At 40.4% G+C, this 27,376-nt stretch overlaps 1 protein-coding gene across 6 annotated transcripts; it reads left to right on the forward strand.

Moving 5' to 3' along the window:
- On the forward strand, nt 1–27,376 carry LOC121706875. 6 transcript variants are annotated; one of them, XM_042088965.1, is made up of 23 exons: nt 511–898; nt 1,109–1,269; nt 2,516–2,633; nt 3,324–3,486; nt 3,789–3,981; nt 6,019–6,120; nt 7,566–7,667; nt 8,312–8,413; nt 9,057–9,158; nt 9,771–9,872; nt 10,516–10,617; nt 11,261–11,362; nt 12,010–12,111; nt 13,072–13,191; nt 13,319–13,414; nt 14,622–14,684; nt 14,773–16,774; nt 17,867–17,914; nt 18,034–18,081; nt 25,299–25,346; nt 25,848–25,919; nt 26,060–26,119; nt 26,219–27,376. In XM_042088965.1, the coding sequence occupies exons 3-23, from the start codon at nt 2,522–2,524 to the stop codon at nt 26,431–26,433; spliced, it is 4,056 nt and encodes a 1,351-aa protein (XP_041944899.1). In that variant the 5' UTR covers nt 511–898; nt 1,109–1,269; nt 2,516–2,521; the 3' UTR covers nt 26,434–27,376. The 6 variants fall into 6 exon arrangements, with proteins under 6 accessions (XP_041944896.1, XP_041944898.1, XP_041944900.1 ...); XM_042088962.1 differs by lacking the exons at nt 511–898; nt 1,109–1,269 and adding an exon at nt 1–462; XM_042088964.1 differs by lacking the exons at nt 511–898; nt 1,109–1,269 and adding an exon at nt 1–462 and having other exon boundaries at nt 7,569–7,667.

Below are 27,376 nucleotides of genomic sequence, written 5' to 3' on the forward strand. Positions count from 1 at the left end.
TGTGTGTGTGTGTGTGTGTGTGTGTGTGTGTGTGTGTGTGTTTTCATTTCTATCATTGTGGGGAACGTGACCTGATAGCCCACTCACGCCGTGGGGTACAAAATCCTCATGGGGTACAAATTGCCGTTCCCCACAAATCTAACCAAATATTTTCAGTCAGGATGGGGTACTGATGTGTCCCTTAAATTATCTCAGTGTGCCCTATAATGCAGAAAAACCGTCTATGTGTGTGTTTGAGAGTGTGTTAAGCGAAGCGACATAGTGACAATAGTGGCAAGGATCGGAACTGCAGGGGCCTGTTCCACACACACGCTTCACACACCTTTAACCAATTAGATGTTGGCTGTATGTCACGTGACTCATTCATGCAACCTCATTGGACAACATTCAAGAGCAATGAAGGAAGTCTACTCATGGATGAAGAAGACGATTCCACATGTGGGTAGACATCTTGAATTGACGGTAGGTTTTATAGTTGACTCATTACTCATTAACTATTTTGCAATAATGTCCAGACATCATTATAAAATTGTGTCATCATAAGTGATAATGAATTGAAAACATTGATTGTAAATTGTACAATTGTATTATTTATTATTCAAATATAGAAATAGCTTAGGCTACACGATGTGGCAGTCAGGAAGCTAGCACCTGAGCTAGCTCGCCACTATGTCAAATGTGGGGTTGGTCAAAGGTATTTTCATTAAAACATTTTCATCAGAGGCAACTACAGATAACATCGTAGTTTGCAGTGGTGATAAGTCGTGATAGTCAGAGGAGGATAGCATGATAGTGCATTAGCTGTAGCCTACCTATTATTCCCTATGTAACGTTAGCCTTATTAAGCTAACTATAAGCCAGGCATTACATTGAGGCTACCTCCACACCAAACCAACAGGTATGTTTTTCTTACGGTTTTCACACATTTAACGACAGGTCGTTCACACCTTAAACTACAGACCTTTCACTTATATTCGCCTATTGTGTATGTGTAGGGAAGTGTGCATGTGAGGCTATTTGGTAGGGAGTGTTTGTTGCTCACATTGGAAAAAAGCTTGAAATGTATCTTGACCTACCCATACGTTTTTGTTGTTTCCCAAACGGACAGGTTATGTATTTATACAATTTACAAACATTTCACTTGATTTCAACCAACTGTTATCACAACCTGCAATCCACAACTTGATTCAAATGTGCCTGAGCAGGTATTTTAACAGACAAGTTGAATAGCCTACATGAGAATTAGCTGGCTAGTTTGATGTCAATTTGGTAAGTAATCCTGCAATGGATAATTTCCTAACCAAATGTATGTGTATAGCCTATAGTCCATCATGTGTTGAGTCTGAATGAAGACAATGCAGTTGTGCTATTAAACGAAACTGACAACAGTTCAGATTTGAGGCACTCTAGGTAGATATAGGCCAGGGGTGGCGAACATGCGTCTCGCGAGCCGCATGCGGCTCTTTGCCTCCTCCCGGCTGCTCAACAGATGTTCTCACTTCTCCTTGGATTATAGCCTATTATTTCTGGTAAATGAAAATGCTTTTCATAAGTTGATAGTACTGCTAATAGTTAGGCTGCAATGTTTAAATTAGAATAATTTTACTGTCATGGATAGGAATCTAGCCTAAAAAGAAGCAGACTTTGTTGTAATAGGTGTAATGATACTGTTGCAATCAGGAAAACCCTGACGCTAAGCGTAAATAGAAAGAGGACATTGAAAAGGAGGATTCATCTTTTTGTAGGCTAGCATAGCCTTTCTGGTTAATATGTCAATGTAACCTAAATAACACCGTTAAAAACGTGTTCTACACGTTAGTTTAGGACTTGGTATGCCAGACGTAACTGATGCATATGCTTCAAACCTGTACATTTCCCAAAGGCACTGACTGACCTTTGCAAGTACAAGGTAAAGGTAGGCTATATAGACGTCAGTCAGAGAAGCAGACTCGTTTTCTTTTTGTGTATTTTCTTTTAAAAAAATGTACTGAACACTAGACGGAACATTTGACGGTCACATTGGCAGCATATCAGTTGTTACATTGGAGCATTTCTCATGCTAATAAGTCATTCAGTGGGGGGGAATTTGTGATGTGTGTCTATATTGCTTTCTTTATTGCTTGCTACTTATTCCTGAGAACGATAATTTGTAGCATCTGCCAAGTGTCTCACTTTAAATGAACAGAGAAGATCTATTTTTGTAGGCCTAAGTCGCTGTTGTAGTGTGGGTATCTTTTTTTGTTGTGCGGCTCTTTTGAGCTGTGTGGAATTTTTTTTTCTCTTCATGCTGGACTGGTTAGCCGCCGCTGATATAGGCTATGGTGGCAAAAACTGGCAGCACTGTTAAGTGGATGATATACCCACAACCCTCCTTTGGTCTCTTTAGACAACACTGTAGGATTACTTCTTATCTTATGGTCTAGCTAACTATTAGGCAGGTGTTAGAAATAGCCTTTTTCTTCATTTAATACATTTGTGAACTCATGTAAGCAAACTAAATTGTAAATTGCTTTAGGAGAACATGCGTCGCAGCAAGCGACGTCATAGAGACCCGGTTGCAGAAGGAATACATTACATCTCCTTGTCAGCAGACAGGCCAGAACTAACTGCCAAATATATAAACTCTGTCAAAGGTAAGTGGAATAACTAGAAACAGGAGTTGTCAAACATTAAATGTATGTTTGCTGATTTGTGATGCGTAATATACAGATCAGATTGGATGGACTAAGAGGCTATTGAGTAGGGTACTATTAAATGCTAGACTTTGATACAAGACCTGGGCACACTGCACAGAATTATCTACAGACTTCAGATCTTAAGATAATTCTGTAGATAATTATTTTGTACTATAGAGTCTTTATTGTCCTCTAAGGATATTCTTTTTCACACACATTACATTCCAAACCCCCCTAGTTTCTCTCCCCCCTCAACACAATGCAAGCAAAAGGTGGACAGTGCAGACACTGGAATGTCTATCATCAGCACTGGAATGTTTAATTCGCCCCACGTTTCAATCATCCCGGCTCTCCCATACTAATAAAAATAATACAAGATACACTTTCCTAACAAAGAAACACATTCTATCTTAACAATGGCTGGACGGAAATCTGTATGCAATGAACCAAACACAGTGTGTTTTTGTTTGTGTTTGATGTAAAATGTGTTATGGATTGCATTTTCTAAGAAATATTATAAAAAAGGTTTAAAGTTGAACAGCTCAGCTACTTAAAGATTATTGGCCAGTTGAAAATGGTAACCCTTCCTGTGTGAGTGGTCTGTCCAAGTCTTTAAAATTGAAACCAACCTCTTTTTGTTCAAAATAGGTCGAGGAGTGTTCAGCCAAACTTACTTTGAAAAAGGAGATTTTTTAGTTGAATACAGAGGAGAGATCATTTCATTTGATGAATGTCAAAGACGCAAAAGGATCTACCATGCTGCACTTCAAGTGTATCTTTTTGAATTTAAGGTCAATGGGAAAAAGTACTGGTAGGTCAATGGTCCCTTTTCACAGGCATGTGATATATGTATGGGAGAGGATAGCTAACACTGATGATTATTCATTCTTCACACTCTGTTAGGCTGTGACATCTAGTTTTTCAATGTCTTTTATCTGTGTTTTCTATTTTATGACCTATCTGTGGAAAGAGAACACAGGCAATAGAAAAGACAAATACAAATAAACTTTCAAACTATTAGTACAATTTTACTAATGTATTAATTCTTTTAACAATCTAACACATGTGATTTTATTCCTGTTTATGAATTACTAATGTATGTCTTGTCTTCAGTATTGATGCTGCAAGAGATGACAACTCCTTTGGCCGATTAGTCAATGATGATCACCTTAATCCAAACAGCAGGATGACGCGAATTACCGTCAAAGGTGAACCTCACCTGTGCTTATTTGCCATACGGCAAATACAACCAGGAGAAGAAATAACTTACAACTACGGTGATATGGACTGGCCATGGAGAGAAAAGGTAAGTGTTAACTATTGCAAGGAAAAACTTTTTGTCATTGATAGTTATAGCCATGCAAGTACATGCAAGTACAGCCGTGGCCCACTGGTTAGCACTCTGGACCCAACACTCTGGGTTGCCGGTTCGAGCCCCGACCAGTGGGCCGCGGCTGAAGTGCCCTTGAGCAAGGCACCTAACCCCTCACTGCTCCCCGAGCGCCGCCGATGTAGCAGGCAGCTCACTGCGCCGGGATTAGTGTGTGCTTCACCTCACTGTGTGTTCACTGTGTGCTGTTTGTGTTTCACTAATTCACCAATTGGGTTAAAATGCAGAGACCAAATTTCCCTCACAGGATCAAAAAAGTGTATATACTTATACTTATATACTTATACTTATACATGTTATAGGACACTTTTAATCTGAACCAAGGTCTTTGTTTTTATTTTGTTAAGTTCAACATAGGGCTGTGACAGTAACCGTATTACCGTAATACTGCGGTCACGTGACGCCTACTGCGGGTCTGAGCTCCTCACCGCCATCACGCATAAAAAATTAAGAAATTTGTGAATAATTTGGGGGATTTGACTTCATGTACCCACCTGCAGAGGTGTTAAACTGACTGCATAACGGGAGAGAGATTCTTTTCAACCATGACAAATGCACAATGTCAGGTTGAAAACGTAGCAGAACCTCAGAAATAATCACGTTATGCAGTCAGCTTAAGACGTCTGATGAAGTCAAATCCCCCTATTGGCCTGCACATGTGTGTACGTAGTATGTAATGTCGTGATGTGTAATGTAATGAACCATCTTATGACATTGATTCTCAGAGAAATACAGTAATGTTAAGTAGGCTAACCTTCCATTTTCAAAACAAAACTTATCATCAAAAAATGAAGCAAACCCGACCTTTAGTGTTGTGTTGGGGAGCGCAATGTTCCAACATTCCATTTGTTTACTATGCGAGTGTAGGGGAGAGCTGGCACAATCGTAACACTTTTCTATTCTCTCCGTTCAAACTCGATATACATAAAGCTGTTAAACATGAAAGCTGTAAAATTTGGCCAGAAAGGAGTCATACATGTTTACTCCATAAAAGTTTAAAAAGAATTTCTGTTTTGTTCTAGTTTGTTAAGAATTTAACCTCACAATGGCATGTAGGTCTAGGCTAGCCTAGGACCTACATTTGTTACAACCTGACGCAGCCATTGAAAAAAGTTTCTAAAGTTTAATTGGTTGTGATGGCAGCACAAAATTCATAATCCATAACTCGCAATCAGAAACCACAGTAATTTCTTGCTTTCCAGCCAGTCGCAAATTATCTGCGAACCAGCAATCTCTTTGTCGAGGATGCCCTAACCTTGCAGATCATAGACAGAGAAAGCATGCTCTGGAAACAGAACAGATTTGCATGTCAAGTGTAGCCATGGGTCTGTAGCTTTAAGGCAATTCTGCCTGGGCCTAGCCACGTTTCAACCATCTCATTCATTCATTTGTTGTTTAACAGACGTTTCAAGCGTGCGCTTTATTTGAAATACAGCATATGCGTGTTGTTTAAAGGGACACCAGGCAAGCCTGATGCTTTTTATCTACGAAACTCCCCCTTCGCTCGGTCTGAAGCTCTTCCTTTTCTTTGCATCTTCCGTCAAGGGTTTTTATACACACGTTTGCAACAATCGCTAGCGTTTAGTAGCCTGCCTCTGAGGATGTAATTGATCCTGCTTCGGTCGGCGGGTAGGATACACTGAACTTGCAAGCGGGATATTCTTCCTACAGGCAGTAGGGGCGGGCGAGAGAGTCTTCATTCGCCCTGTAATGAGTCATTTAACCATATACCGATTTACGAAGATGGGTAATTAACACGAAAACGTTGCCTGGTGTCCCTTTAATAATGTTTAATAACGGTAGAGCCTGTTCCTTTAAAATATAGGCAAAGAATGTATTCTTGCTTTAGTATAGGCCTACATTTTAGACTTATTCTCAAATTCAGATTGTGCAACTAGCAATACTTATAATGAAATGTTTTCTCTGACATTGACTATTTATATTCATTTCCAGAGTGATGATCTTGCACTGCAGTCCCCAGACAAAGTAGATGACTCCGGCTGTGTGGAAGCAGCACATGCTGCCACGGTTGACTACTGCAAAGTAGATCTACAGGTAACTGCATTATTGTATTTTGATTTGTTAGTATTTGTAACCTAATGGGACTGTTTGTTCCACACGATGCACCATGAGTGAATTTGTTCTTGCACTGGCTACCATACAATGTGGAAGAATGTACTAATCCCAAATTAGGTAGCTGAAATGTTGAAGTTGGAGAACTTCAAATGGAGAAGCAATTTGAGCTAAATTCTTCTGGTTGTGAAAGCCTTCATTTAGACCTAACCAAAACATACCCTGTGAGGTGGACTGGATGTGTATATGAAATTGACATACACAATAGTAAAGGTTTGGAGAATTTTAACAAGGCCGACCTCCTCCCCAGTCCTTTCAGTCTTTGTTTCTCCATTACATTGTTGGACCCTGGGAGCATCCCCTGTTCAGTTCAGTTTCAGTTTATTGTCCCCTAAGGGAAACTTGTCTTGCAGCCAAGTAAACATACACATAGCACAACAGGTAAACAACAGTTTGATTGCAACATAATAGTTTAGCTACAGTTTTGATGCAGCATCTACATAAACATCCAATAGCCTTGCTAGAAAAGCAAACTAAAACAGCAAGATCAACACAACAGAAGCTGAGAACACAGTAGCCTTTGTGTGCACAATTATTTCCTGCCATTTACCATTACAAATCCACCTTTGTTTATTTTGTCCTAAATAATGGCAATGAGCGAGTTAAAGTTGGCTATGATGCTATTTAGAAGCATGTATCCCAAGTTAGGAGTCCATATTGAGAAGTTGAAATACATCAAGTTTAAACAATGAGTTTAAATGAAGTTCATCTCTATGTTAGTCTTTATTTGCAACTAATATATACCCCCACAAGGTTGACTGGCTGTGTTCATGAAGTTGACTACAGACAATTATGGAATTGGTCTATTTGTGAAAGTGTTTGTGCCACTAATGTTAAAAGTTATTATGTACCATATGAGGTTAACCAGTTTTGTGTGTGATGTTGACTACGGACAACCATGGAATTGAACTGCACACATGACACATACTGGGGTAGAGTAGTAGGGTAGAAGCCTGAGTGATATCGATTTCGAAGTTTGTATTTCCAGCTAATAATATGTACCCCACTCGGTTGACTGACTATGTGTGTGAAATTAACTTCAGGCAACCATGGAATTGTTCCTAATATTATCATATGTACCCCACACGGTTGACTGGCTATGTGTGTGAAGTTGACATCAGACAACCATGGAATTGGTCCCCACACATAACATTTACCCGGTCAAGTGTGATTGTAATAGTTAGAAATGATATTAGAGGATATCAACCATGGGTTATATTTACAAAGGTGACCACCTCTTACTTTAGGTATAGACTATTGCTTTTAAATGTTTTTACACATGTATTACAATAGGTCTACTGTATATATCAAAGTGTTGCTACAAACATGTTCACCCATAACTTAATTATGTTTGTACTCTTGTTTAGGAGGATGATGTTGATGTTGAGAGCACATATCAAGGAGAGGACCCCAACACAATCATTGTAGAACATCCTGCTGTGGTTGAATTCTCTCAAACCGATCTGAAGGTAACTAAATCAGTGTATTTTCTTTATTCTCCTTTGGAAATAGAATTGAACTGTTCTGTTGCGGATAATGTGCCATCACAAATTGACCTTAGGTTTATTTATTTATGAATTAAGTGTTGGTCAGTGAGCTAAGGTTATCTTAGGTACAGTGTTATTTAGACATATTTTATTCCCCAGGCTAGATGATCAAATTTAGGAGAAGATGGTGAACTTCAAATAGGGTAGAAGCCTATGTGATGTTTATTTCAATGCAAAAGTTTACATTTTTTTAGCTAATGTTATATATGTACCCCACACGGTTGACTGACTATGTGTGTGAAGTTGACTACCATGGAACTGCTGTTAATATTAAAATATGTACCCCACACGGTTGACTGACTGTGTGTGTAAAGTTGACTTCAGACAACCATGGAATTGGTCCCCACACATAACATATACCACAGTCAAGTGTGATTGTAATAGTTAGAAATGATATTAGATGATCTCAACCATGGGTTATAATTACAAAGGTGACCACCTCTTACTTTAGGTATAGACTGTTGCTTTTAAATTCTTTTACACATGTATTACAATAGGTCTATATATCAAAGTGTTGCTACAAACATGTTCACCCTTCACTTAATTATGTTTGTACTCTTGTTTAGGATGATGTTGTTGATGTTGAGAGCGCATATCAAGGAGAGGACCCCAACACAATCATTGTAGCACATCCTGATGTGGTTGAATTCCCTCAAACAGATCTGAAGGTAACTAAATCAGTGTGTTGTCTTTATTCTCCTTTGGAAATAGAATTGAACTGTTCTGTTGCGGATAATGTGCCATCACAAATTGACCTTAGGTTTATTTATTTATGAATTAAGTGTTGGTCAGTGAGCTAAGGTTATCTTAGGTACAGTGTTATTTAGACATATTTTATTCCCCAGGCTAGATGATCAAATTTAGGAGAAGATGGTGAACTTCAAATAGGGTAGAAGCCTATGTGATGTTTATTTCAATGCAAAAGTTTACATTTTTTTAGCTAATGTTATATATGTACCCCACACGGTTGACTGACTGTGTGTGTGAAGTTGTCACCATGGAACTGCTGTTAATATTAAAATATGTACCCCACACGGTTGACTGACTGTGTGTGTAAAGTTGACTTCAGACAACCATGGAATTGGTCCCCACACATAACATATACCACAGTCAAGTGTGATTGTAATAGTTAGAAATGATATTAGATGATGTCAATCGTGGGTTATATTTACAAAGGTGACCACCTCTTACTTTAGGTATAGACTGTTGCTTTTAAATTCTTTTACACATGTATTACAATAGGTCTATATATCAAAGTGTTGCTACAAACATGTTCACCCTTCACTTAATTATGTTTGTACTCTTGTTTAGGATGATGTTGTTGATGTTGAGAGCGCATATCAAGGAGAGGACCCCAACACAATCATTGTAGCACATCCTGATGTGGTTGAATTCCCTCAAACAGATCTGAAGGTGACTAAATCAGTGTATTTTCTTTATTCTCCTTTGGAAATAGAATGGAACTGTTCTGTTGCGAATAATATGCCACCACAAATTGACCTAAGGTTTGTTTGTTTATGAATTTAGTGTTGGTCCGTGAGCTAAGGTTAACTTTGGTACAGTGTTTTTTAGACATATTTTATTATCCGGGCTACATGATCAAATTTAGGAGAAGATGGTGAACTTCAAATAGGGTAGAAGCCATTTTTTTAGCTAATGTTATATATGTACCCCACACGGTTGACTGACTGTGAGTGTGAAGTTGACTACCATGGAACTGCTGTTAATATTAAAATATGTACCCCACACGGTTGACTGACTGTGTGTGTAAAGTTGACTTCAGACAACTATGGAATCGGTCCCCACACATAACATATACCACAGTCAAGTGTGATTGTAATAGTTAGAAATGATATTAGATGATATCAACCGTGGGTTATATTTACAAAGGTGACCACCTCTTACTTTAGGTATAGACTGTTGCTTTTAAATTCTTTTACACATGTATTACAATAGGTCTATATATCAAAGTGTTGCTACGAACATGTTCACCCTTCACTTAATTATGTTTGTACTCTTGTTTAGGATGATGATGTTGATGTTGAGCGCGCATATCAAGGAGAGGACCCCAACACAATCATTGTAGCACGTCCTGATGTGGTTGAATTCCCTCAAACAGATCTGAAGGTAACTAAATCAGTGTATTTTCTTTATTCTCCTTTGGAAATAGAATTGAACTGTTCTGTTGCGGATAATGTGCCACCACAAATTGACCTAAGGTTTGTTTGTTTCTGAATTTAGTGTTGGTCCGTGAGTTAAGGTTATCTTTGGTACAGTGTTTTTTAGACATTTTATTATCCGGGCTACATGATCAAATTCAGGAGAAGATGGTGAACTTCAAATAGGGTAGAAGCCTATGTGGTGTTGATTTCAATGCAAAAGTTAAAACATTTTTTAGCTAATGTTATATATGTACCCCACACGGTTGACTGACGGTGTGTGTGAAGTTGACTACCATGGAACTGGTGTTAATATTAAAATATGTACCCCACACGGTTGACTGACTGTGTGTGTAAAGTTGACTTCAGACAACTATGGAATCGGTCCCCACACATAACATATACCACAGTCAAGTGTGATTGTAATAGTTAGAAATGATATTAGATGATATCAACCGTGGGTTATATTTACAAAGGTGACCACCTCTTACTTTAGGTATAGACTGTTGCTTTTAAATTCTTTTACACATGTATTACAATAGGTCTATATATCAAAGTGTTGCTACGAACATGTTCACCCTTCACTTAATTATGTTTGTACTCTTGTTTAGGATGATGATGTTGATGTTGAGCGCGCATATCAAGGAGAGGACCCCAACACAATCATTGTAGCACATCCTGATGTGGTTGAATTCCCTCAAACAGATCTGAAGGTAACTAAATCAGTGTATTTTCTTTATTCTCCTTTGGAAATAGAATTGAACTGTTCTGTTGCGGATAATGTGCCACCACAAATTGACCTAAGGTTTGTTTGTTTCTGAATTTAGTGTTGGTCCGTGAGTTAAGGTTATCTTTGGTACAGTGTTTTTTAGACATTTTATTATCCGGGCTACATGATCAAATTCAGGAGAAGATGGTGAACTTCAAATAGGGTAGAAGCCTATGTGGTGTTGATTTCAATGCAAAAGTTAAAACATTTTTTAGCTAATGTTATATATGTACCCCACACGGTTGACTGACGGTGTGTGTGAAGTTGACTACCATGGAACTGGTGTTAATATTAAAATATGTACCCCACACGGTTGACTGACTGTGTGTGTAAAGTTGACTTCAGACAACTATGGAATCGGTCCCCACACATAACATATACCACAGTCAAGTGTGATTGTAATAGTTAGAAATGATATTAGATGATATCAACCGTGGGTTATATTTACAAAGGTGACCACCTCTTACTTTAGGTATAGACTGTTGCTTTTAAATTCTTTTACACATGTATTACAATAGGTCTATATATCAAAGTGTTGCTACGAACATGTTCACCCTTCACTTAATTATGTTTGTACTCTTGTTTAGGATGATGATGTTGATGTTGAGCGCGCATATCAAGGAGAGGACCCCAACACAATCATTGTAGCACATCCTGATGTGGTTGAATTCCCTCAAACAGATCTGAAGGTAACTAAATCAGTGTATTTTCTTTATTCTCCTTTGGAAATAGAATTGAACTGTTCTGTTGCGGATAATGTGCCACCACAAATTGACCTAAGGTTTGTTTGTTTATGAATTTAGTGGTGGTCCGTGAGCTAAGGTTAACTTTGGTACAGTGTTTTTTAGACATTTTATTATCCGGGCTACATGATCAAATTCAGGAGAAGATGGTGAACTTCAAATAGGGTAGAAGCCTATGTGGTGTTGATTTCAATGCAAAAGTTTACATTTTTTTAGCTAATGTTATATATGTACCCCACACGGTTGACTGACGGTGTGTGTGAAGTTGACAACCATGGAACTGCTGTTAATATTATAATATGTACCCCACACGGTTGACTGACTGTGTGTGTAAAGTTGACTTCAGACAACTATGGAATCGGTCCCCATACATAACATATACCACAGTCAAGTGTGATTGTAATAGTTAGAAATGATATTAGATGATATCAACCGTGGGTTATATTTACAAAGGTGACCACCTCTTACTTTAGGTATAGACTGTTGCTTTTAAATTCTTTTACACATGTATTACAATAGGTCTACTGTATATATCAAAGTATTGCTACAAACATGTTCACCCTTAACTTAATTATGTTTGTACTCTTGTTTAGGATGATGTTGTTGATGTTGAGAGCACATATCAAGGAGAGGACCCCAACACAATCATTGTAGCACATCCTGATGTGGTTGAATTCCCTCAAACAGATCTGAAGGTAACTAAATCAGTGTATTTTCTTTATTCTCCTTTGGAAATAGAATTGAGCTGTTCTGTTGCAGATAATGTGCCATCACAAATTGACCTTAGGTTTATTTATTTATGAATTAAGTGTTGGTCAGTGAGCTAAGGTTATCTTAGGTACAGTGTTTTTTAGACATATTTTATTCCCCAGGCTAGATGATCAAATTGAGGAGAAGATGGTGAACTTCAAATAGGGTAGAAGCCTATGTGATGTTGATTTCAATGCAAAAGTTTACATTTTTTTAGCTAATGTTATACATGTACCCCACACGGTTGACTGACTGTGTGTGTGAAGTTGACCACCATGGAACTGCTGTTAATATTAAAATATGTACCCCACACGGTTGACTGACTGTGTGTGTAAAGTTGACTTCAGACAACTATGGAATTGGTCCCCACACATAACATATACCACAGTCAAGTGTGATTGTAATGGTTAGTAGTGATATTAGATGATGTCAACCATGGGTTATATTTACAAAGGTGACCACCTCTTACTTTAGGTATAGACTATTGCTTTTAAATTCTTTTACACATGTATTACAATAGGTCTATATATATCAAAGTGTTGCTATGAACATGTTCACCCTTCACTTAATTATGTTTGTACTCTTGTTCTTGCTTGTTCTTACTCTTGTAAATTATATTTATACTCCCTGCTCGCAGCGTTTCTTTGAGGGGGCAGCTGTGGCCTACTGGTTAGCGCTTTGGACTTGTTACCGTGGGGTTGACGGTTCGATCCCCGACCATTAGGCACGGCTGAAGTGCCCTTGAGCAAGGCACCTAACCCCTCACTGCTCCCCGAGCGCCGCAGTTGTTGTAGGCAGCTCACTGCGCTGGGATTAGTGTGTGTTCACCGTGTGCTGAGTGAACCAAATTTCCCTCACCTATTGTTATACAATTTAGTAGATTAATTTAGCATCTGATTTCCTAGGTTCAACAAATTCAAATCCAACTTAAGTTGGTTGAGTACTCAAGCTCTGAAGAAGAAACCAGTGACACGGATCATGTCAGTTGCTCTCGCCAGATTATTGAAGATGAAATCTGTCACAAGGTAATGCATTTACTTTTAATGACTTATATACTGTCATTTATTCAGCTTCTCTTTTTGTGACAGTCTATAGTGATCGTATTTGTTTGCCTTTGTATGTTAACATATGTGTGCTTGTTTTCATGTCCAGAGTGATGCTTTTGAGTTCTGTAATGCAAGTGATGACTCCAGCACAGTCAATGCAGCACATCCTGCTGTACTTGAGTTCACCCAGACAGATCTGCAGGTAAGGAACCAAGCGTATACTAGATTTGTGCACTTGGTTAGTACTTTCTGACTTCTTTAGGATATATTTGTATTTTACCTTAATGTGGTATTAAACCTACCTACCTTCCTAACCGACACGCTCTTAAGAGGGTTTTCTACGATTCATCTTACGATCGTTCGTTTGGTTTTTCCGACTGTTTCCCGAACATGCTCGTAGCGTGAACGCGCATGCACTGCTCTTAAGATGCTCTTAAGGGGAGCTGTCCACGTTAATAGTTCTGAAATATCCTCTGATTTGACGGTGATGTCAGGTGACTGCACGTCACAGCTATAGGCCTACCATTTAAACTTCGGATCTACACATTAATTCACATCAATACGAAAATAGAAACACTTTGACATCTGCATGTAAGGATCCCAAGTAGGTTATATACCACACAGAGACATAAATAATTGTAATTATTTTAAGATTAGATTGTTGCACCATGCAATAATTTTTCACGGTGCCACTTAAGAACACGTTTGAAGATAAGAAAGATGTCGAGTAAGAAAGAGAGGAAATGTGTAGGCTTAGATTTTGATGCAGTAGGCTACAGACTAAACCACATGTTGCTTTCTCTGCTTTTTACCTCATAGGCCTAATAAAATATTCACTTAGCAAAGATAATGTCAAACTATTCTGGCAACGTCTCGTTTTATAACTTGATTGCATTTTTGTCCGCTTTTCATCACATTTTATGACCATTAAATGTAGGCTATGCTGTTTTGCGCGCTAAAATCTGATTCATCACAAGTAAACACAATAAAGAATGGGAACGTAAATTGGATTATGTATTCTAAGTTGTAATTCCTCTGTATGTCCTGTTGGTGACCTCAGTGATAAGTAACTGTTAAGACGCTCTTAGCCGGTAACGAGTACTCTGGAGCACTCGTAGATCTACGAGTGTTTTCACGATGCTCTTAAGCTACGATGGTTTCGGGAAACAGTTGGCAAATCTTAAGACGTTCGTAAGAGGGACTTTACGACGCTCTTAGGCTTAAGATGCTTTCGGGGAAGTGGGCCCTGGCCTCTATTTCAGACCGGCCTTTAACCCAAACCTGTAGCCACACCAGGCGTTTAAAAGACACAGGCGTCTATTTGGGACTCGGCTATTATTTGAAGTTTTATGGTATACAATCTCTTATTTTAAGGAAGGGAGATTACAACTTAACATTTTGTTTTTTAGAATACAGAAAGATCATATGATGAAGATTATGTCCCTAAACTGAGAAGAACAAAAAGCATTGTGGTAAAAACATAAAGAAATTACCCTCATTTTATGTGTCAGCCACACTACAAACCTAAGAATAATTTTGTTTTATCTGTTTTATTTTAAGATGACAACTGACATCCCACCCATAACAAATGATCTATTTGATACTGATGACTCCTGCCCTGACAGTGAAGAAGAATATGTTCCTAAAAGTAGTGATGAAAGTTCAGAAAGTAGCTGTGAAATATCAATCTGTCAAAGTCACACAAACAAAAAGAGAATATCAGGAAAAGAGAGTATGACACATGATGGAGAAGAGGGGAGTGAGACACATGGCATAAACAGAGAGGAGAGTATGGCACACTCTGATATAAACAAACAGAAGAATACACCCCAAAATTCAGAGAGAGAGGACAATATACAAGTATTTGTCTCAGCTGTCGTCAAAAAATGTGACAAAAAAAGACTGTATGATAAAAGGCAGCACTGCTTGTTCTGTAAAAAACCTTTTACAAAAATATCCAAGCATTTAGAACGGAAGCATCAAAATGAAATCGAGGTGGCAAGGGCTGTGAGCTATCCAAAAAATTCAAAAGACAGACGCATGCAGCTTGAGTACCTGCGGAAAAAAGGTAATTGGGTGCACAACACGGAAGTTATGCGAACAGGGAAAGGAAGTCTTGTTGCTTGTAAAAGACCAAATGAAGAAGCTAACGGCAATGAATTTGTCCACTGTTCCTTCTGCTTCGGCCTTTTCACCAGAAAAGTATTATGGCGACATGTGAAGACATGTGGTTTCAAACCACCCGATGTCAAGCCCAGACCAGGGAAGAACAGAGTTCTTTCTTTATGTGCTTTGACACCTGCTCCTGCTGGTATAACTACTGGCCTGTGGAAAGTAATGAGCCACATGAATCAAGACAGAGTTTCACTTGCAGTTAAAGGTGATGAGTTGATAATGGAAAATGGACAGCACCTGTACAACAGATTAGGCAGTGATAGGGCAAAGCATGAACACATTCGACAAAAAATGAGAGAATTGGGTAGACTTATACTCAGTGCAAGAGAGGTCACATCTCTAAGGAGCATTTCGGAAATGATGACACCAACCACCTTTATGCAGACTGTCTTAGCTGTAAAACATGTTAGTGGCTATAATCAGGAAAGTAATACATACAAAATCCCAACTCTTCCGCTAAAATTGGGACAAAGTTTGGCTAAAATTTCAGAACTTTTGGAAAGTAAAGCCTTGGTTAATGGTGATGCAGAGACTGCTACCGAAGCCAGAAATTTCCGTCAGGTATATTATGCCAAATGGAATGAACTGGTTTCAGCATCAGCCTACAGAACACTGGAGGAAGGCAAATGGAATGCACCACTATTGCTTCCTCTCACAGAGGATGTTAAAAAACTGCATTCGTATCTGGATGAGAAGGAGAAAGAGTACCGTGATGGCTTATCATTAGAATCGTCTACAACTAACTGGTCAAAGCTTGCTCAGGTCACACTTGCAAAAGTAATACTTTTTAATCGTCGACGAGAAGGAGAGGTTTCCAAGATGCTGCTCTCCAGTTTTTCTCAGAGAGACAGGTCAAAACCAAATGATGATCTTAATGCAGCACTTTCAGAACTGGAACAAAAACTATGTAAACACTTCCAAAGACTGGAAATACGAGGGAAGCGAGGCCGGAAAGTGCCCGTTTTGTTGACTCCAGACATGGTACAGTCACTGGAACTTCTGGTGGAAAAGAGAGACGAATGTGGGGTGGAGAAAGACAATCCATACCTCTTCTCACGTCCATGTGCTATGACATACTTTCGGGGCTCAGAGTACATCAATCATTTTGCCCACACCTGTGGAGCTAAACATCCAGAGAATCTCTCCTCTACTAAATTGCGCAAGCATATTGGCACACTTTCTAAGGTTTTGAACCTGTCAAACACAGAACTAGACCAATTGGCAGATTTTTTAGGACACGACATACGTATTCATAGGCAGTTTTACAGGCTTCCAGAGGGGACCTTGCAGCTCGCAAAGATTAGCAAGGTCCTTATGGCCCTTGAGACAGGACGTCTCTGTGAGTTCAAAGGGAAAAGCTTGGAAGACATTAACATTGATCCAGATGGTAAGATTCAAAAACGTGGTAACACTACTTGACGGGTGAGTTCATTCATAGCAGCTGTCATAAACTGCACATAAAGCATTCATGACTGTTTCATGAGACATGACTCAACATTCATACCAAACCTTTTATGAATGTGGAAGACAGAACGACGACAACTTGTCAAACTAAAAGTCCAACAATCTCAAAGGTAAACTAGCATACATTCAGCTGACCCATATTTGTGTAACCTGGATACCATTCATTTAATCTCTCCAGCCTTTGTAAATATTTCATGAATATTTTATGAAGTCTACATCGAATGTCACTTTACTAAGTTGTGAAGTATTTGTAATCACTGAGTTTAACATTGGGAGGTAAACTAGCCTATATTCAGCTGACCCGTATTTATGTAACCTGGAACGGTTGGACATTCCCAGTAGCAAAAGATGAGATCATCTGCAAAGGTTACATCATAAAACAAAACATTTTAATGAAACAAAAATTATTTGCCTGACCATGTTCTGTCTTTTTGGCACTGGAGTAGCCCACTGACTCACATGTGACGTGATTAGGTAAAAGGTTTGAGAAAAAAAACGGCAATGCTGCTTTGCGATTGTTGGACTTTTATTTTGACAAGTTGTCGTCGCTCTGTCTTCCACATTCATGAAAGGTTTGGTATGAATGTTGAGTAATGTCTCATGAAACTGTCATGAATGCTTTATGTACAGTCTATGACAGCTGCTATGAATGTGTTATGAACTCACCCGTCAAGTAAATTGTTACCAAAAACGTTTTTGCAACAGATCTGTACTAATTCATAACATGAATTCAATTTTTGATTTCCAAAGACAGTTTGGGGTTTTGTAGCATGTTCTGTGTCTGTTACTTAACAGTGGTCTAGTAGTGACATACAAATCAGTGGCCATGTGAACTGATTCTTAAGCTATGAGAAGAGAGGCCTGTTGCTCATTGTCTAGAAACGTGAAGGGCTCATTGCCTCTTTAAAGATATACGTTGTGATCTCAGCTATAGATGTAAGACTGCTCGATTTAATTTGTTAAACATCATTGTTAAGTTTATTAACATTGATCATTTTCTGTTACTCCTTTACAGAAAGAGTTGAGGATGACGGACAGAGTGAGCTACATGATAACTCTGGAGGTAGAGACTTATTTATTTATTTTATGTGCTCCTTTTATGTTAAATTGAATTGAATGTTAAATAACATAAAACTGTTGTTAATTAAGTTTATAATATAATTTCCCCTAATGTATTTATAGAGCAAGTTCAGGATGATGGACACAGTGCATTGGATGATGAGTCTGAAGGTAGATGATTTATGACTGGTGGGATGAAACTACATTTTATGTGCTCCTTCCATGTTAAATTGAATTGAATTGAATTGAATTGAATTGAATGTTAAATTAGACAAATCTCTGCTTAATTACCGTTTTTCTGGACTATAAGTTGCATCAGTCAAAAAATGCGTCATGAACAGGGAAAAAACATATCTGTATATATTTCCCTCACGGGATCAAAAGAGTGTATATATGTCATTGGCGGTCCGTGAGTTCAGTGGTTAGGCCTTCAATGATGACTATTTTCTGACTATTTTCTCTCTCTTACGCGAGTCTGTGTAGCACTAGAATCTTCGTTGCACAAACAATTTATGTTCCGATTGCTTACTTGGTTAACAGATCATCCTCAGCAGCAAAGTAGGCTGCTAGGCTATTTATTTACCACCCATATTCACAAGTAGTCACAGTCACAGGGTTCATTCAGGTCTCCATCCTCGGCAGTATTACTTTTGTTCTCCAATCCAATTACAATCTGCTATTCTGGACATTCTGTTTCACCGTTTCATGCTTGGTCTCTGACTGTGCAGCATTGATGTTATCTTCTCTTCCAGTCTCTTGATCCCTTCCATGGCTGGTCTTCTCAATTGTTGATTCTAGTGTGCCTCATCCTCTTGACTGGCTGGCAAGACTGGGACAACGTTGTCATTCTTTACCAGCGTTTCATGTTATTCAATCCATTCAATCCAATCCATCAAAAGGCATTGAACGAGCAGTCTCCAGACAGGTCTCTGACTTCCTTTCACAGAACAACCTCCTGGATCCAAATCAATCTGGGTTCTGTAACAGAAGCCTTAAAAGAAGCCAAGGCGACCGCTCGGTCATCAGTACTCATTCTGCTTGACTTATCGGCTGCCTTTGACACGGTTAATCACCGCATCCTTCTCTCCATACTCTCTAACATGGGAATCTCCGGTTCTGCTCTCTCCTGGTTTGAATCCTACCTCACAGGATGCTCGTTTAGCGTATCATGGCTTGGTCAGCTATCTGCACCTCACTATCTCACCACAGGGGTCCTCCAGGGCTCAGTGCTGGGCCCCCTTCTTTTTGCTATCTACACCACCTCCTTGGGACAGATCATCCGTTCGCATGGCTTCTCATACCACTGCTATTAACCAAAGTCGCTTTGGTTAAAAAAAAAGCGTCAGCCAAATGTAATGTAATGCTATGCAGACGACACACAGCTCTATCTGTTCTTTCCACCTGATGACCCCTCGGTTTCAGCACGGATCTCGGATTGCCTCTCAGACATAGCTACATGGATGAAGGCACACCACCTCCAGCTGAACCTCTCAAAGACTGAACTGCTGGTCCTCCCAGCTAAACCTACCATACACCACGACATCAACATCAAATTTGACTCCCTGTCTGTTTCACCTACCAGGACTGCAAGAAATCTAGGAGTTGTGCTCGACAACCAACTAACCTTCTCAGATCATGTTGCCTCAGTCTCCCGGTCATGCCGTTTTGCACTCTACAACATAAGGAAAATCAGGACTTACTTGACTCAGGATGCTACTCAACTTCTGGTTCAGGCAATAGTGATCTCAAGACTTGACTACTGCAACGCCCTCCTGACAGGTCTCCCAGCCTGCACAGTGAAACCCCTTCAGATGATTCAGAACGCGGTGGCGCGCCTGGTCTACATCCAACCCAAAAGGGCATATGTTACCCCACTGCTCATCCAGCTACACTGGCTACCTATGGCGGCCCGCATCAAATTCAAGGCTCTAACCCTTGCCTACAAAGTAGTCTCCGGTTCTGCTCCCGCCTACTTGAATGCCCTCATACAGACATACGCTACCTCCAGACCGCTGCGCTCCTCAAACGAACGACGTCTAGCTCTACCACCGGTAGCTCAGGCCAATCCAAACTTTTCTCATCTGTTGTTCCTTGTTGGTGGAACACACTGCCAGTTCCTACAAGGGCAGGGACATCCCTCTCCATCTTCAAAAAACTCCTGAAGACCCAGCTCTTTAGAGAATATCTCCTCTCATAGCACCACTTAAAACAAGTCTTGCTGATACCAGCACCTACCAGCCGTCTTGAACTGACACTCAACTGTCAAAAACAGCACTCACTGATGCACTTATACCGTTTTTAAATGGTCCTAAAATTGTTAAGAATGGCTTTAAAACTTAATCTGTTACCATGTTGTTAGTCGCTTTGGTTAAAAATGCGTCAGCCAAATGTAATGTAATGTAATGTCAAGTTCTCTAACTTTTAATGACCACCGTCATCCACACTCGCTCACAATAACAGTCTCTAGGTGTTTTCTACACAATAAAAGTCCCTAGGTGATTTCATGGGAAATACAACATATTATATTTCAGTTAACAAACTCACTCTCTTCTTAAAAAAAAAAAAAAAATGTAAACCCTAAGGCTTTCCAATAAACATAATAACAATGCAAAACAATTTATCTTTTAACAGTATTCAAGTACCATGTAGTTATGAATAAGAGTACAACAAAAACACTCTAATCTATATATTCTTGTCAAGTTTCCAGTGTCCCTCACTCAGTGCTTTCAGTAACTGTTGAGGTGAGGCCCCCTTTTTGGTTAAGCAGTCTGCAAGTTGTTCTTTTGTGTTGTTCCACAGAACATGCTCAATTTTCGGTGTTTGGACAAGCTCCTTGATACTACTCACTTCCAGGCGAAGTCTCTTCTCAGAGACAGACTTTGTGGACTTGAGTGCATCACCATCTGTAACAATCAGCCCTTTAACGTTCTTTTTAAACAGTTGTGTTACTATAAACGCACAAGGGGTTCTTGGGAATTTAAGTAGTAATCGACAATAACAAAACACTTCAATACTGTCACATACTTTTTGCCTTCTTAACCAAACATATATGCATAAGAGCAGATGTACGGCCGTTAATAAAGCACACAGCAATGAACAAATATCAGACACCACTGAACACAAACAAGAAAAGACGCACCAAACAGTTCAATTGAATAATGCGCTTAGCGCGGTATATTATCAATGCACCAATTATTCCGTGCACCCACACAATACTTGAACCCCCCCCCCCCCCCCCCCCCCTTGTCTCAGTCCACAAAATTAAACTAAAAGTCCAAACTAAAGGAAAACTTCAAGTCTTTCCCAGGATTGCGCTATAGTCTTTAAATTCCAACCAGGAAACAGATAGGTCTGCATCAGGGCATGGGCCTAGTGAACAGCACCATGAACCAAGGGGAGATGCATGGGTCACTAGAAGAATTCCTGTGGGGGAAGTAACATCACTAATTAGTTCACTTTACGTATCAGACCCAGAAGAGAATGAACAAAGCATTGGAGATGAGGGAAACACATCTTACCTCACACTTCCTGCTCTCACAACCATTACCACCGACTTAGATTCAGTCATGGACAGATTAAATACACTTGAGACTGACTTCAGAGATTCTGTTAATAGTGCCTTAAACAGAGAAGCAGGCATAAGGAGTTATGTGGACCGAAGTGTTGAGGCACTTGAGCAATGCATGATAACAACACTGAAACAGTTTGAGGAAAAATTAGTTAGAGTTAGAGTGCTTACAAAGGCGTGATGAAAAATGGAAAGCAGAAATTGAACGGCTGAAGCGCACCAGCCTTGTTGCTCTCCCGAGGCCTTATCCACACACGGGAGCTACTATTCTTCCACCTCATAGCCGCTCCACTCCTGCTCAAGTTTCCTATGGTGTTCCATTGGCACCTAGTTCCTCCAGTGCCTTCACACAAACACATGCTTCTCTTAGCACAGCAGGGCCTGTTATGACCCCGTCTATCAGTAGCATCACTTCTCCTTCTCGCCAACATGACCACTCCTGACATGGCATCTAGTTCTGACAGTGCTGTGCAGCCCTCTACTCATGTTCAAGAGCTCATTCCAAGCCAACCAGCGCATAATGTGGTAGGTGCCCAGCTTTAGACACCATTCACGGGAGCACTCTCTCAGCCACCTACACAGCCTTTTACACTAAGCACAAGCCTCTCACCTCCTTTGAGTGCTTCAGGTAGCCAACCCACCCCCCCAGACCTCCTGTGGTTTATTCCAGGCCGGCTATCCAGATGGAGTTTCCTTCTTTTAGTGGGTCCAGGGAAGTGGCCAATGTTCTTAATTTTGTTGATCGCTGCGAAACATTTTTTGCAGTGTGGCCATCGTCTGATGCAGAGCTGAAAGGCGCCCTGTCCAACACGCTTAAAGGGCCAGCACATAGCTGGTGGCGAAAAACAATGTGCACAACTGGCTTGAGTTTAAGAAGGCCTTTAAGGATGCCTTCCTCCCTCCTGATTACCTCACCGAGGCAGAAGAAAAGCTACGGGACATGGTACAGTTGCCAGATCAGTGTCTGGGGATTTTGCTTATGACTATCGTGCTCTTTGTCTGTGGTGGAAACCAGACATCACAAAGACTGAGTTGGTGCGCAAGATCCTGAACAACTGCAACCCTCGAATAGCTGGCTGTCTCCAGGGCACTGTCACAAACGTGGACCAGCTGGTTCAGATTGGTACCCTGGTAGAGAAAGACTGCACCTCATCTAAAAAGTACTGGGGAAAGGTGGACCAGCAAGGGAAGCTCCATAAAGCTGGACTGACACTTCACCTTAAGAAGTGTGCCTTTTTCCGGCAGGAGCTGAAGTTCTTGGGCCACGTAGTCTCGGACAAGGGTGTGCAGGTGGATCTAGAAAAGACTCTGGCAGTGACCATGTATCCACCGCCCACTAACATCAAGACCCTCCAGCGTTTCTTAGGCCTTGTGGGGTGGTACCACAAATTTATTCACCATTTTGCAGACCTGGCTGCTCTATTGAATCGGCTGAAGAGGAAGGATGTAGAGTGGGTCTGGTCAGAGGAATGTCAGCAAAGTTTTGATCAGCTGAAGAGGGCACTGGTGGACGCACCTATCCTCATGGAGCCTGAGACCTCCCTGCCATGAAATCCACACGGATGCCAGCGATGTGGGTTTGGGGGCTGTGCTGGTGCAGAGAACAGCTGAAGAGGAGAAGGTGATCGCCTATGCATCCAGGGGGTTGCGTGGTGCAGAGTGCAATTACTCCACCTCTGAAAAGGAGTGTCTTGCAGTCGTCTGGGCTGTTGAGAAGTGGAGGCACTACCTTGAGGGGGCGGAGTTCACCATACACACAGACCATACTGCCTTGACCTGGGTCTTCAATTGTCCAAAAACCTCCTCTTGCCTGACTCGCTGGATCCTGCGGCTCCAGCAGTTTCAATTTAGAGTACAATACAGGAAAGGACTCCATAACATTGTGCCTGATGCCCTGCTCCGAGCTGTTACACCTCCCTCTTTAGCTGCAGTCTGTGTTGTGGCGAATGTGTCCGATTCCTCTGAACTGCCCTCCTCCCTGTCTGAAATAAGGGAGGCACAAGAAGAGGATTCAGAGGTCACAGACTTGGCCAAAGAGGCAGACACCCTTAGTAGGTCTGACAGGATGGGCTTCACAAAGCTGCAAGGCCTCCTGTATCGACGGTCTCCTGTGAGGGATAAATATCAGCTGGTTGTCCCAAAGTCTCTTGTGCTTGTCTTTCTGGCCTACTTCCACAATCATCCTCTGAGTGGGCATCTGGGCAGGCTGAAAACACTCCTGAGGATCCTTGAGGTAGCCTGGTGGCCATCCGTTTGCAAAGACGTTTGGAATCAAATCAAGGTCTGTACCATCTGCCAAGTCTACAAGGCTGAAAATCAGAAGCTGGCTGGCCTCATGCAGCCTACTCCAGTGGAGGATCCTTGGGAAAAGCTGGGCATGGACCTCATGGGGCCCTTTCCCCGCAGCAAAAGGGGCAACACCTTCCTTCTCGTCCTTGTGGATTATTTCACAAAATGGGTGGAGATGTTTCCTTTAAAAGATGGCAAGGCACACCACATTGTGTTCATCTTGAAAGATGAAATCTTCACCCGCTTTGGTGTCCCACGGGAGTTGGTCTCTGACCGGGGGCCACAGTTCACTGGCCATGAAATGGCTAACCTCTGCAAGACCTGACCCCAAGCCAAGCTCACTGAGTGGTCCAAACGGTCAATCAAGACGATGATTGCATCATACGTGGGGAACCAACATAAGAACTGGGACCAGTGGATCAGGGAGTTCAGTTTCGCCATCAATGCTGCCTATCATGAGACCACGGGCCGAACACCTGCAGAGCTGGTGCTCGGGAGGACCCTGAAGGGCCCACTGGAGAGACTCATTGGTTCACCTCCTACGCCACAACAGTCACCATACACACTCCTGGAGAGACAAAAACAAATGAATGAGCAAATCAAGAAGAGTTGAGGCGTGTCAGTCCAGACAAGCCAGGTATTACAATACCCACAGGAGAGGTGCACAACTCCTGCTGGGAGACCTAGTCTGGGTCTGTACTCACCTGCTCTCTAAAGCATCAGAAAATTTCTCATCTACGCTTGCGCCCAAATGGTCAGGTCCGGCTACCGTGATGAGAAAACTAGGCCCCATCAATTACCGTATACAGTGGAATGACCAGGACAAAAAGATGGACACTGATAATGTGGTCAACCTGAAGCCCTACTTCGGAGTTCAGGCCCCGATGCCTCCGGCTGGGGGGGGGGCATCTGTGACACACATTAATTTAAGTGTTCCTTAACATTTATTATTGCACAGAACTTTACCTTGATTTCATATAATGTGTATGAGGAATGACATTCATATATGTACACCTGTGATATATATTTATTTTCCACTGTGGTTTTGGTAAGAATGTGGGGTGTCTCTTTAAGGCCTCGGCCGCCCGCAATTCCTATCACCGCGCACCCAAGCTTACTTAGGTAGGTGCGCCAGGTGTGTGGAGCGGTCCGTGGAGAGATTCATGTTTCTGCATGCCTGTAGGCAGCCACTCTGAAGCAGTAAAGGCGATTCAAAACGAGTCAGAAAAGTCGAGACAGGACCAATCGGTCAAAATTTCGGTGTCTACCACTCTAGTTCATCCAAAACAAACCAGAAAAGGGACTCAAAGTGCTAAATACCGGAATTATCCTTTAAACCAGCGCTCTCTCATGACTGTAGACGGTAATGTTTCAAGTAGGGTTCATGTCAGTTAATATGAAGTAACATTTAAAAACATGTTCAATTATATATTTTTTCATATATAAGTTGCCAGCCAAACTATGAAAAAAGTGTGACTTATAGTCCGGAAAATAAGTTTATAATATAGAATTTCTCCTTATGTATTTACAGAGCAAGTTGAGGATGGTGGACACAGTGTATTAGATGATGAGTCTGAAGGTAAATTGTTAATTACTGGTGGGATGAAACTACCTGTCTACAGTGACAGGTACTGGCATGATCTGCTTGTCACAGTGTCAAAATATGAATGTTGTGAATGATGAACAAACTTGTAGTGTGATATAGTTGAAGAACACCAATGTGGAGACTGTGACGCCCCATGACAATCTGACAAAAAAGTAATAACAATAACAACAACAGTTTCATTGCTAAGTCAAGTGTTTTATCACCAATGTGCCTCTTGGCATTTAACAATGGATATGGATTGACATATGTAAAGTTTAATTAAAGTTTTATGGTGGTGTATAGGCTAAATGTTGCATAAAAATGGGTTGGTTCTTGTGCATTCTATGGAATCAAATCCTGACGGCACCCCCTGGTAAACTTAATGAAGAGTATCTTGCTGTTGTCAGCGTTACTTGTCAGAGTTAGCCTAGCTGGCAGTCTCATGCCCATAGCATGGTAAGACATTAATTAATTGACTCTTTATGGCAAATTTAGGTGATGGTCCTCCTCTCAAGAAACAGACACTGGCAGCATCACCTCTGTACACATGCAACAAGTCAAAGAAAGGTATAGTGGCTTTTCTGTTTGTGATAAATAAACTGAATCAAGTTCTTGGAAATAGATTAAGCCTACAGTTTACACAATCTTAAACATTGTTATGTAACTATTGCATCTAATGAATCTGATTATTTCATTTTATTTTGAAGGAAGTAAAGGTAAAACAGAGACAGACCTCAAGACAAAAAGGGGGACCAGATCGTGTAAAGGTATTTATTTCTGACAATCTAGGTGGAGGACAACAAAGAATATACTGTAAAAAGGTATGTTTTTCTTTATTTATAAGCCTGGATTTTCCCCCCATGTAGTACGCAGACCATTCATGAGAAAAATGTGGCAGGCTGAAGAAATTCACGCAGTTGAAAAACATATGATGAACTTCATAAAGACATGCCGTGTGCCTGGGAAATCTGATTGCGATACCTGCCTGAAATCTGAGCCTCTTCATTTAAAAGCTAGAGATTGGAAAGCTATTAAGTTTTATGTAAAAAATCGCATCGATGCTCTCAAGAAAATGAAATGAGAATAAAAAACTACACTGTTAAATCTGTTATTTAGGCGAAAATAGAATTAATATAGAATTACAGTTCTAAACACAAGTGTGTTCATCTGATGTTTTGATTTTGTAAAGGAAAGTGAGCTTTTTGTATTTGTATTGAATGTATATTTTTTCAGTATTTTTATTCTGAGATCTCCAAGAGATCTGACCTCCAAAGGACATTTTGAGCAGCAACTGTAAGCTGTTAGGCACTGCCTAACAAAATATTTTGATTTTGTGAAGCAACTGTGATTCAGCTTTTTAGTTTTGATTTTGTGAAGAAAGAAAAAAAGCTACCTGTATAGAGGTTCACTACCGTGCACATTCATTTACATTTTCAATTTCTAAAGATACCGGGATTAGGGCAGTTCCATTATCTACAGTATTCACAATACATTTGATTTGTATTTTCCTGAAGTGTGGCATATTTTTGACCACTTTAAAAACTGCATTTTGTTTTGTGGCAGTTTGAATGTACACAGTCTACCTCATGCAAATCATTTATAAAAGTTCTTGAATTTGTTTGGACACCCTTTCAGAGCTCTTGAGATCGAGTAGGTACACTGCTACAGAGCCTGTTGTGTTCAAAATAACACTAACACACTGAAATCTGTTTTTATTGTTTTATCAGTGTGTATGAGACTATTGTGTTCACAGGAGCATTACGTCAAACAATTTGTAGGCACTGTTCCTCTAACTGAATAAAACAAGTGATGCTACTTGGTATATGTTATGTTGTTACTAGGTTGTGTTTTTTTTTTTTATCAGAGTTCATTTTCCTGACACTAACCTTATCTTAACCAAGACTACCCCAAATTATAGAATGACTTTGGTACCGTGGAGCACATTTCCATGTAAATGTTAACCTGACTCTCGCCAGATGAATTTCGTTCCGCCTAGCTCCACTCATTCATCTGGGATCGATCCA

This window comes from Alosa sapidissima, chromosome 4 (assembly GCF_018492685.1).
Source record: "Alosa sapidissima isolate fAloSap1 chromosome 4, fAloSap1.pri, whole genome shotgun sequence".
NCBI classification, from domain to species: Eukaryota; Metazoa; Chordata; class Actinopteri; order Clupeiformes; family Clupeidae; genus Alosa; species Alosa sapidissima.

Coding starts and splice junctions, on each gene's coding strand:
- LOC121706875 (XM_042088962.1), top strand. CDS start 337: ATGTTGGCTGTATGTCACGTGACTCATTCATGCAACCTCATTGGACAA. Junction 8,414..9,056: donor TCCCTCAAACAGATCTGAAG/GTAACTAAATCA, acceptor ACTCTTGTTTAG/GATGATGTTGTTGATGTTGA. Junction 14,685..14,772: donor GAAGAACAAAAAGCATTGTG/GTAAAAACATAA, acceptor TTTTATTTTAAG/ATGACAACTGACATCCCACC.